We start from the raw sequence: 14,882 nt of genomic DNA on the forward strand, positions 1-14,882 counted from the left end.
CGATTGCTGCATTTGTAGTGAAGCAAATATACAATTTGTACCCCCATCGTTTTTGAATACAGATCTATTAAAAGTTTTATTGTATTACAATCATAAAACCTAAAAATGATGAAGACAATATTTTTTTATAAAATTTTATAAATAAAAGAAGTTTACGTTGCCAGTATTGATAATACGGCGAAATCTATCATACATTGTTATTTTTATGACTTATTGTAACTATGATTAATCATTCTAAACTTAAAAGTGAGAGAACTATCCAAAAACAAAATAAATAATTACCAGAAAACTAAGCTATATCTTACCTAGAAAACGAAACCCTTAGTTTCTTATTCACAAATTGGATAGTCTCCCCACAAACATCTTTATTACAAAGCAGTAAATGTGTTGCTAAGACAGTAGCAACAATTTTAAAAGCAAACAATATTCCATGAAGTACGGAATTTTTCAAAACAATTTTTGAGAAAACTAATTTTTATAAAATTAAAAACTAATCTCAGTTTTAATTAAATTAAATTAATGTTTTAGAGGCAAGAAGCTTACAACTAAACAAAACCTCAGATTTAAATACTTAGTGGACAAACATTGGTGGATCCATACAAGCTTATGAGGTTAACTCAAATTAAAAATATTTAAATTATTAACACGTGCAAGATTGTATTGCTATGATCCAATAAACCGTATTTGCCATCATATTTGCCAACAGTCAAAAAATAAACTTTAATTTTTTTTTGTGTATAAATCAATGGGAAGACAATGGATAAACATATTCAAGTTTAGAATTGATCTCTCAGATGATATAGTAGCCTTACATGCATTCATCCATGTATATTAAAAGAACATTATCAATAACAACAAATAGTAAATACTTTTAAAAATAAATTTACATACCTTTTTGTTTGAAATCCAGTTAAAAATACTAGAAACACCATTAAGTTTTCAAATTTCATTCTTGGTGCACAATAATAGATGATAATCACTTTATTGAAAGTGTGCAGAACTTTCAATAGTGTGCAGAACAAACAAACGCTACCATAAATAGTGGGTCTTTGTCACATCATTTTTTCCCACCAAAATTTTTCTGCGCCTCCTAGAGCATTTTCCGTTTAATTTTTGTAGTTGGGAGCACAACAGGATACAATACTGAAAATTATTTCCAAATTTATATACAACATAATGTAGTAATTACATAATTTAGCTACAATACCATGTACATGCTTGTACACACAAGTACATGGCATCATTGCTTCATGGAATTTGTCTATTACTTATCTCTCTTAATTAGTAAATTATTGTTTGAAATGCTAGAAAGTGTTCCTTCAACAAATTACAACTCAAAAACAACCGATACAAGGACTAAAGAAATTATTGTCCATTAAAATTCAACATATAACATGTCTGTCTCAAAACAGGTCAATAGAGACATTGCATTGTTTTTGAAATCAAATGAACTTATCAAATGTTTGTTTATTAAATAGTTACTACTGGAAAAGCATAAGGAAGGTGTGATTTTTGTGTTATAAGTAAACTTAAATTTGAGGGTAAAATAAGTCAAAAGAACCACAATCCTAAGTGTGGTCCTTTACAAGATATTCAAGCCCAAGTTTTGATGAAATCACTTCTGGTTATGCTAATATTACCATGATTAGTTAGTCTTCATTTGCTGAAGTCAAACTGTCTTATTTGGAATTAGAATCTTATCTGTAAATTCAAATATAATCAATTTAAGACATCATTATTTTGTTGTTTCTGTTTGATACTTTAGTACCTTTGAGTAATACAATATTTTCTTACAGTAAAATTGTATTTTTGCATTACATAGCCTTTCAGTTTATATTGTAAATACACCAGTGCATTCTTTTTAAACAATTATTATTATTAAAGCAATAAAACAACAGTACAGTACCTGTTATGGTGTTTAATTATATTGTTTCCATTTCTCAATAAGTCCTTAATTTTAAACAGAAAAATGAGTAAAAGGCCTGTGTGTAAGAAAACTATAGTAATATAATTCTTGATTTTTCACTTATCATTTTAATATTTTCTTAATAAATAATTTGTTTATGAATTTATTTATTATGGATGATAATCTATTGAAAATGTTATTTAAATTTTAGTGTATTGAAACAGATAACTTGTCCATCGTTGTAAGAGTTAAAATATTAGACCGGTGATTCTCAAACTTTTTCAGCCACTGTGCACTTGGCTCCATAAACTTATACCCAACGCCCCATTTTTCCTTGTGTGAGAAAATCTTGAAGAAAAACTTTTCTATGAACCTCATACTTTGTGTCCTTAAAGTACTGGCTGGACAAGTAAAATGCAACACCATGTAGGACTCTAGATATTGCAAGTGTTGCATTTTACTTGGCCAGCAGTGTACATTTTTCTGCACATCTGGAATCCATTAAATGCAATGTTTCTTCTTACCCATTTTAATAGAGAAAAGGGAAAGATTTGTCAGTGACCCAACACTCACCCATGGTAACTCTTTGGTTAATACTCTGCCTCCATTGCTCCCTGCAACTCACTTGGTTCTTTTCACTAACCTAGATTTACTCATTGCTCACAGGGGCAGCAGCACCCACTTTGGAAACCACTGTATTAGACTCTCTCAGCAGATCAAAATGTACAGTAGATAAGAAAGTAGATAGTTTCAAAATTTTTAAAACACCACTTGAAAGTGTGAATTATGGTGGTCCACATGGCTGAATAAATTGTGAAACTCAAATAAAATAGTTAAACAAATTTATAATTACTCTCATTTAATAAAATGTACACTTGTTTACATACATAAACTTGTCTGAAACTTTGCATGTCTTGTTACCAGTCTGCACTGTTACTTGCCAAATAATCCCTGCGGCCAATATTCGAAGCCTGTTTATTCTGCATGGCTTCCAGTTTTGGACAGTCTGTTATCCTGTGTCCTAAGCCACCACAATAAGAACAGCCTCTTTCATCTAACAGAAAATATAAATAATGCCATTAATAATTATTTATATTTAATTAAATATAATATATTAATTATTAAAAGAACTAATTTTACAGCCCACTCAAAAAAATGAAATTGTTTTATTTTTTTTCTCAGTATATTACTAACTTCAATGCACTGAAAACTCTTTGAAGAATTTCTTGAGTATGGTAGTTTTTACTACCTAATTTCTGATGATGTAACTCTTCGAAGAGTGGCAACATCAGGTATTGGATGATGCAACCCTTCATATATTATATTATTTATTCATATCATTAAATTTAGCAGATCATTTGGAAACAAAATTAAAGCAGAAAATTTCTCAAAATATACCTGAATAACAAGTGTAAGAGTTCAAATTACAGAAAATCTCATTAATTCAAACTCAGATAGTTTGAAATCCTGTTAGTTAGTAACTGTACTATTTGTTTCAGCTGGAGATATAGTCTTTGTCACATCATTTTTTCCCACCAAAATTTTTCTATGCCTCCTAGAGCATTTTCCGTTTAATTTTTGTAGTTGGGAGCACAACAGGATACAATACTGAAAATTATTTCCAAATTTATATACAACATAATGTAGTAATTACATAATTTAGCTACAATACCATGTACATGCTTGTACACACAAGTACATGGCATCATTGCTTCATGGAATTTGTCTATTACTTATCTCTCTTAATTAGTAAATTATTGTTTGAAATGCTAGAAAGTGTTCCTTCAACAAATTACAACTCAAAAACAACCGATACAAGGACTAAAGAAATTATTGTCCATTAAAATTCAACATATAATATGTCTGTCTCAAAACAGGTCAATAGAGACATTGCATTGTTTTTGAAATCAAATGAACTTATCAAATGTTTGTTTATTAAATAGTTACTACTGGAAAAGCATAAGGAAGGTGTGATTTTTGTGTTATAAGTAAACTTAAATTTGAGGGTAAAATAAGTCAAAAGAACCACAATCCTAAGTGTGGTCCTTTACAAGATATTCAAGCCCAAGTTTTGATGAAATCACTTCTGGTTATGCTAATATTACCATGATTAGTTAGTCTTCATTTGCTGAAGTCAAACTGTCTTATTTGGAATTATATTTGAATTTACAGATAAGATTCTAATCAATTTAAGACATCATTATTTTGTTGTTTCTGTTTGATACTTTAGTACCTTTGAGTAATACAATATTTTCTTACAGTAAAATTGTATTTTTGCATTACATAGCCTTTCAGTTTATATTGTAAATACACCAGTGCATTCTTTTTAAACAATTATTATTATTAAAGCAATAAAACAACAGTACAGTACCTGTTATGGTGTTTAATTATATTGTTTCCATTTCTCAATAAGTCCTTAATTTTAAACAGAAAAATGAGTAAAAGGCCTGTGTGTAAGAAAACTATAGTAATATAATTCTTGATTTTTCACTTATCATTTTAATATTTTCTTAATAAATCCCTATTAGGCCTTAAANTACAAGATTTTTCAAAATAAATGTGAAGAGCATAAGGGATCAAAGGAGAAGCTAGAGTCGGCTAGAATAGAAATGCAGTTGAATTTGATTTCATCAATATATTGAAATTTTCATTTTGTTCTGATTAATATTACTTCAACTGTTAAATTTTGCAATATCCTTCTGAGTAGAGGACAATTATTTTTGTAAATCTTCTGTTTGAAGATAAGAATTTGGCACATTATTGAAACAAGCAACACCCAACTGATCACAACTGTTTTCTAAAAACTATAATAAAATTAATTTACCTTTGCATTTAATTCTTCTATTAGAAATTCTCATTTCAGAATTTCTAGTCTAATGTGGTTTAAATTCTGAATTCTCAATTCAGAATTTAAACCACATTATGTTAATGATACAATAGTTTGTATTAAGTAATATTACAACCAAAGTATCTTTTTTTAAAAAAATAAAGAAAAAATTATATCAATATATATATGGATAGAGATATCTTTTAGATAAAGGAAACAATTTTAAAATTAGATTCTTTGTGGTTTTAGTATTTATGTGATGTATTATCTGTTTATTATTAAGTTGATAAATTTTAATATCTTTATGACATACACAGATCTGAGAATTGATTAATTAAAAATTACAAGTTACAAACTATTATTTACCAGCTTCAAGATTTATAATACTTGTAGCTTCTAGCAAGTATTTGCAGCTTTTTACTGATTATAAGTAACTTTATGCAATTAAAATTATGGCTAGTAATTTGTAAAAATCTTATAGCTTATAGCTTGTTACTAAACTTATTCAATAGGCTTAATAGTAAACCTGTTATTAGTTTTTATTGGAGCTAAATTTAGTTTTAAATTCTACTATTAAATTTTTAAAAAGGATAATTAATTATGTTGAGGAAGTTTAACAAAGATAATGCCAATGAATTGCAATTATACTGTAAAGTCAAACTAAGATAAGATAAGATAGAATATTAAGAAATGAAATCCAAAATTCTTTCAAATATTTAAATTATTAATTTATTCCAGATGGCTGCATTATCTACTTTTATCTTGAAATTCATTACTAATTTAATTAAATTATAATCTAAAAACTGGCTTTAAATTTCAACTACTTAGTTCAGTCAAAATACAATAGTATATTGTAGTAACTTAGTCACTATATGATTACAGATTATCACAACTTTTGGAATACTTACCATAATTTTCTATATCTTCAGGCATATCATAATTAATAACATGTTGGATATCACAGAAATCCAATCCTTTTGATGCAACATCTGTAGCAACAAGAACATCTTTTTCTCCTTTGCGAAAACCTTCTACAGCACGTGAACGTTCATCTTGGTCTATTAATAAAACAATAAATAGTAAAAAGAATTGTCGAATACTATATACAGATATCCCTAATACAACATGGTTTGAAAATTGGGTATATCCACCATACAATACTACTTTCCTAGTTATTTAATTATTTTTTTTATGTTTGAATTATATATACTTCCTAATCAATACATATAATGATTCATAGTGTCAAGCATATTTATGCTTTTATACTTTCAATACATTAATATTTGGTTAATTTTAATATAATATTGCAAATAATGAACAAACATTACCTCCAAGTTCAAGATATTTTTCACTTTCAGACTGAAGAGTAGCTAAGAATGGTGGAATTTTTTGTTTAGCTTCTATTAGCAGATGTTTGAGATCCAACAAAACAGATTCATCTAAGTATATAAAAATATAAAATTTAAATATTACATCATTATTTTAATACACATTCATTGAGAATCTTTAAAATCTTACCACATGCTTTATTGATAAAAGTAGTTGCAATTCCTTTTTTCCCTGAACGCCCAGTTCTTCCAATTCTATGAACTAGAAGATAAAAAATAACAATAAAGAAGTTCTAATTCATTCGTATGTAGCATTTTCTTTTAATAATCTCAAAAATATATTAAAAATAAATAAATATATATATATTTTTTTAATTATGTATAAGAATAAATCTATATTAATATATAAAGTGAAATGTTTGTTTGTTTGCTAGAGGTAATCTCAGAATCTACTGAACCAATTTTAAAATTGTTTCTCTATCTTAAAGCTTATTCCTTCCAGATGGACATAGGCTTTATATTATTTTCATATTATGAAAGAAAAATGCACAAAAACAATGTTTAAACCATAGCATTTCTCTTCATCATTATAACAAGGACAATTTAACCTGTTCAGAGTTCCCAGGCAACATTGGGCATTCTTTGCAAGTATAAAAATAAAATTGATATATTTTAAAGCAAATTATTAGTGTTGTTAGGTTCAGCCTTTGAATCCTTCACTGACAGTTTTGATCCCTCCAATAATCTTAGCAATAAACTTCTTCATAATATGTACATATAATGGAAAAATTAACAATCATTTTGTTTGTGTTAATTTTTTAATTGATTATTATGAATCAGTACAAGATTTTTCAAAATAAATGTGAAGAGCATAAGGGATCAAAGGAGAAGCTAGAGTCGGCTAGAGTAGAAATGCAGTTGAATTTGATTTCATCAATATATTGAAATTTTCATTTTGTTCTGATTAATATTACTTCAACTGTTAAATTTTGCAATATCCTTCTGAGTAGAGGACAATTATTTTTGTAAATCTTCTGTTTGAAGATAAGAATTTGGCACATTATTGAAACAAGCAACACCCAACTGATCACAACTGTTTTCTAAAAACTATAATAAAATTAATTTACCTTTGCATTTAATTCTTCTATTAGAAATTCTCATTTCAGAATTTCTAGTCTAATGTGGTTTAAATTCTGAATTCTCAATTCAGAATTTAAACCACATTATGTTAATGATACAATAGTTTGTATTAAGTAATATTACAACCAAAGTATCTTTTTTTAAAAAAATAAAGAAAAAATTATATCAATATATATATGGATAGAGATATCTTTTAGATAAAGGAAACAATTTTAAAATTAGATTCTTTGTGGTTTTAGTATTTATGTGATGTATTATCTGTTTATTATTAAGTTGATAAATTTTAATATCTTTATGACATACACAGATCTGAGAATTGATTAATTAAAAATTACAAGTTACAAACTATTATTTACCAGCTTCAAGATTTATAATACTTGTAGCTTCTAGCAAGTATTTGCAGCTTTTTACTGATTATAAGTAACTTTATGCAATTAAAATTATGGCTAGTAGTTTGTAAAAATCTTATAGCTTATAGCTTGTTACTAAACTTATTCAATAGGCTTAATAGTAAACCTGTTATTAGTTTTTATTGGAGCTAAATTTAGTTTTAAATTCTACTATTAAATTTTTAAAAAGGATAATTAATTATGTTGAGGAAGTTTAACAAAGATAATGCCAATGAATTGCAATTATACTGTAAAGTCAAACTAAGATAAGATAAGATAGAATATTAAGAAATGAAATCCAAAATTCTTTCAAATATTTAAATTATTAATTTATTCCAGATGGCTGCATTATCTACTTTTATCTTGAAATTCATTACTAATTTAATTAAATTATAATCTAAAAACTGGCTTTAAATTTCAACTACTTAGTTCAGTCAAAATACAATAGTATATTGTAGTAACTTAGTCACTATATGGTTACAGATTATCACAACTTTTGGAATACTTACCATAATTTTCTATATCTTCAGGCATATCATAATTAATAACATGTTGGATATCACAGAAATCCAATCCTTTTGATGCAACATCTGTAGCAACAAGAACATCTTTTTCTCCTTTGCGAAAACCTTCTACAGCACGTGAACGTTCATCTTGGTCTATTAATAAAACAATAAATAGTAAAAAGAATTGTCGAATACTATATACAGATATCCCTAATACAACATGGTTTGAAAATTGGGTATATCCCCCATACAATACTACTTCCAGTTTCACTCTAACACTGTTTTGGAAATCCTCTGTACAAAATTTCACAATTTTTAAGTGTAAACTTCATTATTCAATTTTTCTTTATTCAAATAAGATTGTGTTGTCTCAAATTTGCCCACAGATTTTAGAATATTGAAATTTTCAATTTGTTTTGTGCCTTTTGTCAGGTTTAATGAAACTGATAGTAGAATTTTTTCTTCCTTGTTCTAGCTTTCCTATCAACCAGGTGTTGTCGTTATTGCTTTCAGATTTTAGCCTTTAAGACTGTCACTGTGTTTTGTTTTTATACATTAATCTTCATATTTTGTAAAGTTTAATTAAACACTTATCTAAAAGTGTTTAATTAAACTTTTTTTAACTGAAGGTAAGTAATCATTCTTAAAAGGAATGAAATACAATGATATCTCAAATTGTTTACAACTCAAACAATTCAGTATTTGAACACAAATTTTGGAAAAAATTTCGTTGTACTTGACTGAAGAAATTTTTGTTACTAACATATTTTTATTTTATCATCCATAAAACATTTTTATGATAAAAGTGAAAAAATTACATTTCTGATATTTCTGATCGAGATCAACATAAAAGTTCAGAAGATGATGATAAGTTGAAAAAAGAAAACACCCTCATTTAGCTAAAATTAATTTTAACAGTACTTTTAATTGTGATTGTTAGTTAATTGTTGATTGGAAATAAATTATCAATTGCTTTAACAAACATATTTCTCTTAGTAACAAAAAGAAAAGTATACTTTCATTAACTTCCGGAACCTAACGCAATGTTTTGCATTAGTCCTATGTTTCATATAACATGGATTTGCATAATACAGAGCTTTTTTGGAACATATCTACCATGTTATATGATGGATACCTGTAGTTATTGTAAAAATTAAAAATTCCAATATCCTTCCAAAAAAAAAAATCATATTTTCCAAAATGTCAAATTAAAAATGTAGTTTGCATTTATGTGTATGTATGTATATAAAGGTAAATGTATACTAACTCCAAATGTTCCTCTCTTATATATTAATATAATAATATATATTAACAGGACACTTGAAAACAGCAGATATAAGTATAAGAATATGTTGATTTAAAATAAGATAGTATTGTGAATAGCATCATGTTCCAACTATCCTCAACCCAGGTTTATGAGCCAAATGAGTTCTAGAGATAACTAGATAAACTCTGAAGAAAACCTTTCTACTGTTCTGTGTAGCTATTAGATATCTAGCTCTAATACAAAACTAAGTAAAAGTTATTAAAACATATTATAATATTTACTATTTGTATTTTGAAAAATTAAAATTATATTTTATCATCATGTATAAAGTAAACTAAAATAAATAAATAAAATAAGCTTTTTAATGTTAAAATATAATTTAAAATAAATTAATGATAATTTAAATTTAAGTTAATGATATTTTTAAATCAAACATTTTTGATATTTCAATGCATATTGACTTTTACTTTAGTGAGCNTTTTTTTAATTATGTATAAGAATAAATCTATATTAATATATAAAGTGAAATGTTTGTTTGTTTGCTAGAGGTAATCTCAGAATCTACTGAACCAATTTTAAAATTGTTTCTCTATCTTAAAGCTTATTCCTTCCAGATGGACATAGGCTTTATATTATTTTCATATTATGAAAGAAAAATGCACAAAAACAATGTTTAAACCATAGCATTTTTCTTCATCATTATAACAAGGACAATTTAACCTGTTCAGAGTTCCCAGGCAACATTGGGCATTCTTTGCAAGTATAAAAATAAAATTGATATATTTTAAAGCAAATTATTAGTGTTGTTAGGTTCAGCCTTTGAATCCTTCACTGACAGTTTTGATCCCTCCAATAATCTTAGCAATAAACTTCTTCATAATATGTACATATAATGGAAAAATTAACAATCATTTTGTTTGTATTAATTTTTTAATTGATTATTATGAATCAGTACAAGATTTTTCAAAATAAATGTGAAGAGCATAAGGGATCAAAGGAGAAGCTAGAGTCGGCTAGAATAGAAATGCAGTTGAATTTGATTTCATCAATATATTGAAATTTTCATTTTGTTCTGATTAATATTACTTCAACTGTTAAATTTTGCAATATCCTTCTGAGTAGAGGACAATTATTTTTGTAAATCTTCTGTTTGAAGATAAGAATTTGGCACATTATTGAAACAAGCAACACCCAACTGATCACAACTGTTTTCTAAAAACTATAATAAAATTAATTTACCTTTGCATTTAATTCTTCTATTAGAAATTCTCATTTCAGAATTTCTAGTCTAATGTGGTTTAAATTCTGAATTCTCAATTCAGAATTTAAACCACATTATGTTAATGATACAATAGTTTGTATTAAGTAATATTACAACCAAAGTATCTTTTTTTAAAAAAATAAAGAAAAAATTATATCAATATATATATGGATAGAGATATCTTTTAGATAAAGGAAACAATTTTAAAATTAGATTCTTTGTGGTTTTAGTATTTATGTGATGTATTATCTGTTTATTATTAAGTTGATAAATTTTAATATCTTTATGACATACACAGATCTGAGAATTGATTAATTAAAAATTACAAGTTACAAACTATTATTTACCAGCTTCAAGATTTATAATACTTGTAGCTTCTAGCAAGTATTTGCAGCTTTTTACTGATTATAAGTAACTTTATGCAATTAAAATTATGGCTAGTAATTTGTAAAAATCTTATAGCTTATAGCTTGTTACTAAACTTATTCAATAGGCTTAATAGTAAACCTGTTATTAGTTTTTATTGGAGCTAAATTTAGTTTTAAATTCTACTATTAAATTTTTAAAAAGGATAATTAATTATGTTGAGGAAGTTTAACAAAGATAATGCCAATGAATTGCAATTATACTGTAAAGTCAAACTAAGATAAGATAAGATAGAATATTAAGAAATGAAATCCAAAATTCTTTCAAATATTTAAATTATTAATTTATTCCAGATGGCTGCATTATCTACTTTTATCTTGAAATTCATTACTAATTTAATTAAATTATAATCTAAAAACTGGCTTTAAATTTCAACTACTTAGTTCAGTCAAAATACAATAGTATATTGTAGTAACTTAGTCACTATATGATTACAGATTATCACAACTTTTGGAATACTTACCATAATTTTCTATATCTTCAGGCATATCATAATTAATAACATGTTGGATATCACAGAAATCCAATCCTTTTGATGCAACATCTGTAGCAACAAGAACATCTTTTTCTCCTTTGCGAAAACCTTCTACAGCACGTGAACGTTCATCTTGGTCTATTAATAAAACAATAAATAGTAAAAAGAATTGTCGAATACTATATACAGATATCCCTAATACAACATGGTTTGAAAATTGGGTATATCCACCATACAATACTACTTCCAGTTTCACTCTAACACTGTTTTGGAAATCCTCTGTACAAAATTTCACAATTTTTAAGTGTAAACTTCATTATTCAATTTTTCTTTATTCAAATAAGATTGTGTTGTCTCAAATTTGCCCACAGATTTTAGAATATTGAAATTTTCAATTTGTTTTGTGCCTTTTGTCAAGTTTAATGAAACTGATAGTAGAATTTTTTCTTCCTTGTTCTAGCTTTCCTATCAACCAGGTGTTGTCGTTATTGCTTTCAGATTTTAGCCTTTAAGACTGTCACTGTGTTTTGTTTTTATAGATTAATCTTCATATTTTGTAAAGTTTAATTAAACACTTATCTAAAAGTGTTTAATTAAACTTTTTTTAACTGAAGGTAAGTAATCATTCTTAAAAAGGAATGAAATACAATGATATCTCAAATTGTTTCCAACTCAAACAATTCAGTATTTGAACACAAATTTTGGAAAAAATTTCGTTGTACTTGACTGAAGAAATTTTTGTTACTAACATATTTTTATTTTATCATCCATAAAACATTTTTATGATAAAAGTGAAAAAATTACATTTCTGATATTTCTGATCGAGATCAACATAAAAGTTCAGAAGATGATGATAAGTTGAAAAAAGAAAACACCCTCATTTAGCTAAAATTAATTTTAACAGTACTTTTAATTGTGATTGTTAGTTAATTGTTGATTGGAAATAAATTATCAATTGCTTTAACAAACATATTTCTCTTAGTAACAAAAAGAAAAGTATACTTTCATTAACTTCCGGAACCTAACGCAATGTTTTGCATTAGTCCTATGTTTCATATAACATGGATTTGCATAATACAGAGCTTTTTTGGAACATATCTACCATGTTATATGATGGATACCTGTAGTTATTGTAAAAATTAAAAATTCCAATATCCTTCCAAAAAAAAAAATCATATTTTCCAAAATGTCAAATTAAAAATGTAGTTTGCATTTATGTGTATGTATGTATATAAAGGTAAATGTATACTAACTCCAAATGTTCCTCTCTTATATATTAATATAATAATATATATTAACAGGACACTTGAAAACAGCAGATATAAGTATAAGAATATGTTGATTTAAAATAAGATAGTATTGTGAATAGCATCATGTTCCAACTATCCTCAACCCAGGTTTATGAGCCAAATGAGTTCTAGAGATAACTAGATAAACTCTGAAGAAAACCTTTCTACTGTTCTGTGTAGCTATTAGATATCTAGCTCTAATACAAAACTAAGTAAAAGTTATTAAAACATATTATAATATTTACTATTTGTATTTTGAAAAATTAAAATTATATTTTATCATCATGTATAAAGTAAACTAAAATAAATAAATAAAATAAGCTTTTTAATGTTAAAATATGATTTAAAATAAATTAATGATAATTTAAATTTAAGTTAATGATATTTTTAAATCAAACATTTTTGATATTTCAATGCATATTGACTTTTACTTTAGTGAGCATTTAGTAAAAAACTAATATTTATGCTAACTAAAATAAAAATATATGGCATATACCTTCTATTTTATTTTATCATGTATATTTTTTTACTTTCTTATTCATATTTTAAAGATTTTAAGACTAACATACACAGTTTTTTTTAAATTCAAAAACTAAACACTATATGCAAAATAAATAACTTTTTAAAAAGATAAAAATTTTTATCTTTTTTTGTCCTGTGGGTACTATGAAGATTGTTTTTATCAAATCCATCATGGGTTTCCAATAGCATCATTTTTGACCCTATATACCATTGAATTTTGACAAGAATCCCCAAAAGGAGTCCAAAACCTTGGAATCTCTGACACACAAATTCACCAACTTTTGGACATTAATGTCCAAAAGTTGTCCAAAAGACATTATGTCCATCTTGTCCATCTTGCTGGTGAGTCTTAGTCCATCTTGTTCGGCCATAATTATCCAATCCTCCTACTTTTTGTCATTCCCAAGTTGTGGGACTGGTTCATTTTATTTATTACACCCTGTATATATATATGTTTTCAATGGATGTAACACTTTTATAAAGAAAGGGTACGTTCGTAAAGTCAAACGAGTTAAACGCGTTAGTAACGAATCGTTCGAATAGTAGTAGTCTCGCTCAGTGCGCATGCTCTGCGATGATGACGTTTCGAACGAAACTCTAACGAAGTTCACGAAGGAAAGTGTTAGTTTACTTCGTTAAGAAAATGGCGCCCGACGATATTGATGTTTCTAAATCTACTCGAGTGTTTAAATTGTGAATTAAAAGATGAAATGATTGAAATAACTATCCACCTGAAGCAATCTAAGAAAAATATTTCGGATAAGGCTGTACTAGCAACATTTGTATCTTCGATTTTAGAAACAGCCATTTAGTTCTAAACGAATCATTCGAAAAGTCTAACGAAATAAGAATAACGATGACGTCATTCTCGTTTAACTCGTTCGACTTTACGAACGCGCCCAAAGATTTATGAAATTACTAAAGATTATGATCTAAATTACATTTTCAGTAGGATTATGTATTGTTTAAAATCTGGAAAGTTATAATATATTCCGAAAACTTAATCACTGATGAAAGAAATGTATTAAAATTAAAATTTAAACTATAAAGTATATATTTATAAATCTATGTATTACAGAATATAGCATTACTTAAAAATTATTAAAAATTGATATTCAAAATGCATATGCAGTTAAACATAGTTAATAACTGGGTCAAACAAAAAGAAAATCCAATAGTACTTTTCCATAGCAAATCAGCTTGTTAATAAAAATTAGTCAGTTATATAAATACAGTTCAGTAATTTTTGATATACTGTTTATTAACTAAAACATAAAAACCTTTTCCTCCATGTATAGCAACAGCTTCTACTCCTTTCAAAAGAAGATATTCATGAATAGCATCAACATCTTGTTTCTTCTCTGCAAATATTAAAACCTAAAAATAAATGAATTATTTTAAAATTAATCATCCTATTTAATTTTAAATTGTTTCNTTTTTTTTTTTTTCCTATAAGTAAAAATTCCATTTAAATCATAATTAAAATGTTACATTTTTAAAATACAAAAATTTCGCAAACTTCTTTGCTTTCCTTCTGTCTTTTGTG

The 14,882-nt window shown here is 26.3% G+C and overlaps 1 protein-coding gene across 1 annotated transcript in view; it reads right to left on the reverse strand.

Moving 5' to 3' along the window:
* Window positions 1-2,086: 2,086 nt before the first annotated feature.
* The window catches only part of LOC111621740 (ATP-dependent RNA helicase abstrakt-like), a 66,770-nt gene continuing 53,974 nt past the window's right edge, over window positions 2,087-14,882 (reverse strand). Inside the window, exons 12-16 of the mRNA XM_023363967.1 lie at window positions 14,617-14,713; window positions 11,514-11,663; window positions 6,252-6,323; window positions 6,062-6,172; window positions 2,087-2,960 (exon numbers count right to left, since the gene is read on the reverse strand). Coding sequence (XP_023219735.1) covers window positions 2,824-2,960; window positions 6,062-6,172; window positions 6,252-6,323; window positions 11,514-11,663; window positions 14,617-14,713 — 567 coding nt within the window. The 3' untranslated portion in view covers window positions 2,087-2,823. The remainder of the gene's footprint in view (window positions 2,961-6,061; window positions 6,173-6,251; window positions 6,324-11,513; window positions 11,664-14,616; window positions 14,714-14,882) is intronic.

This window comes from Centruroides sculpturatus, unplaced genomic scaffold (assembly GCF_000671375.1).
Source record: "Centruroides sculpturatus isolate CEXI.00-Female unplaced genomic scaffold, Cexi_2.0 scaffold21, whole genome shotgun sequence".
NCBI classification, from domain to species: domain Eukaryota; kingdom Metazoa; phylum Arthropoda; class Arachnida; order Scorpiones; family Buthidae; genus Centruroides; species Centruroides sculpturatus.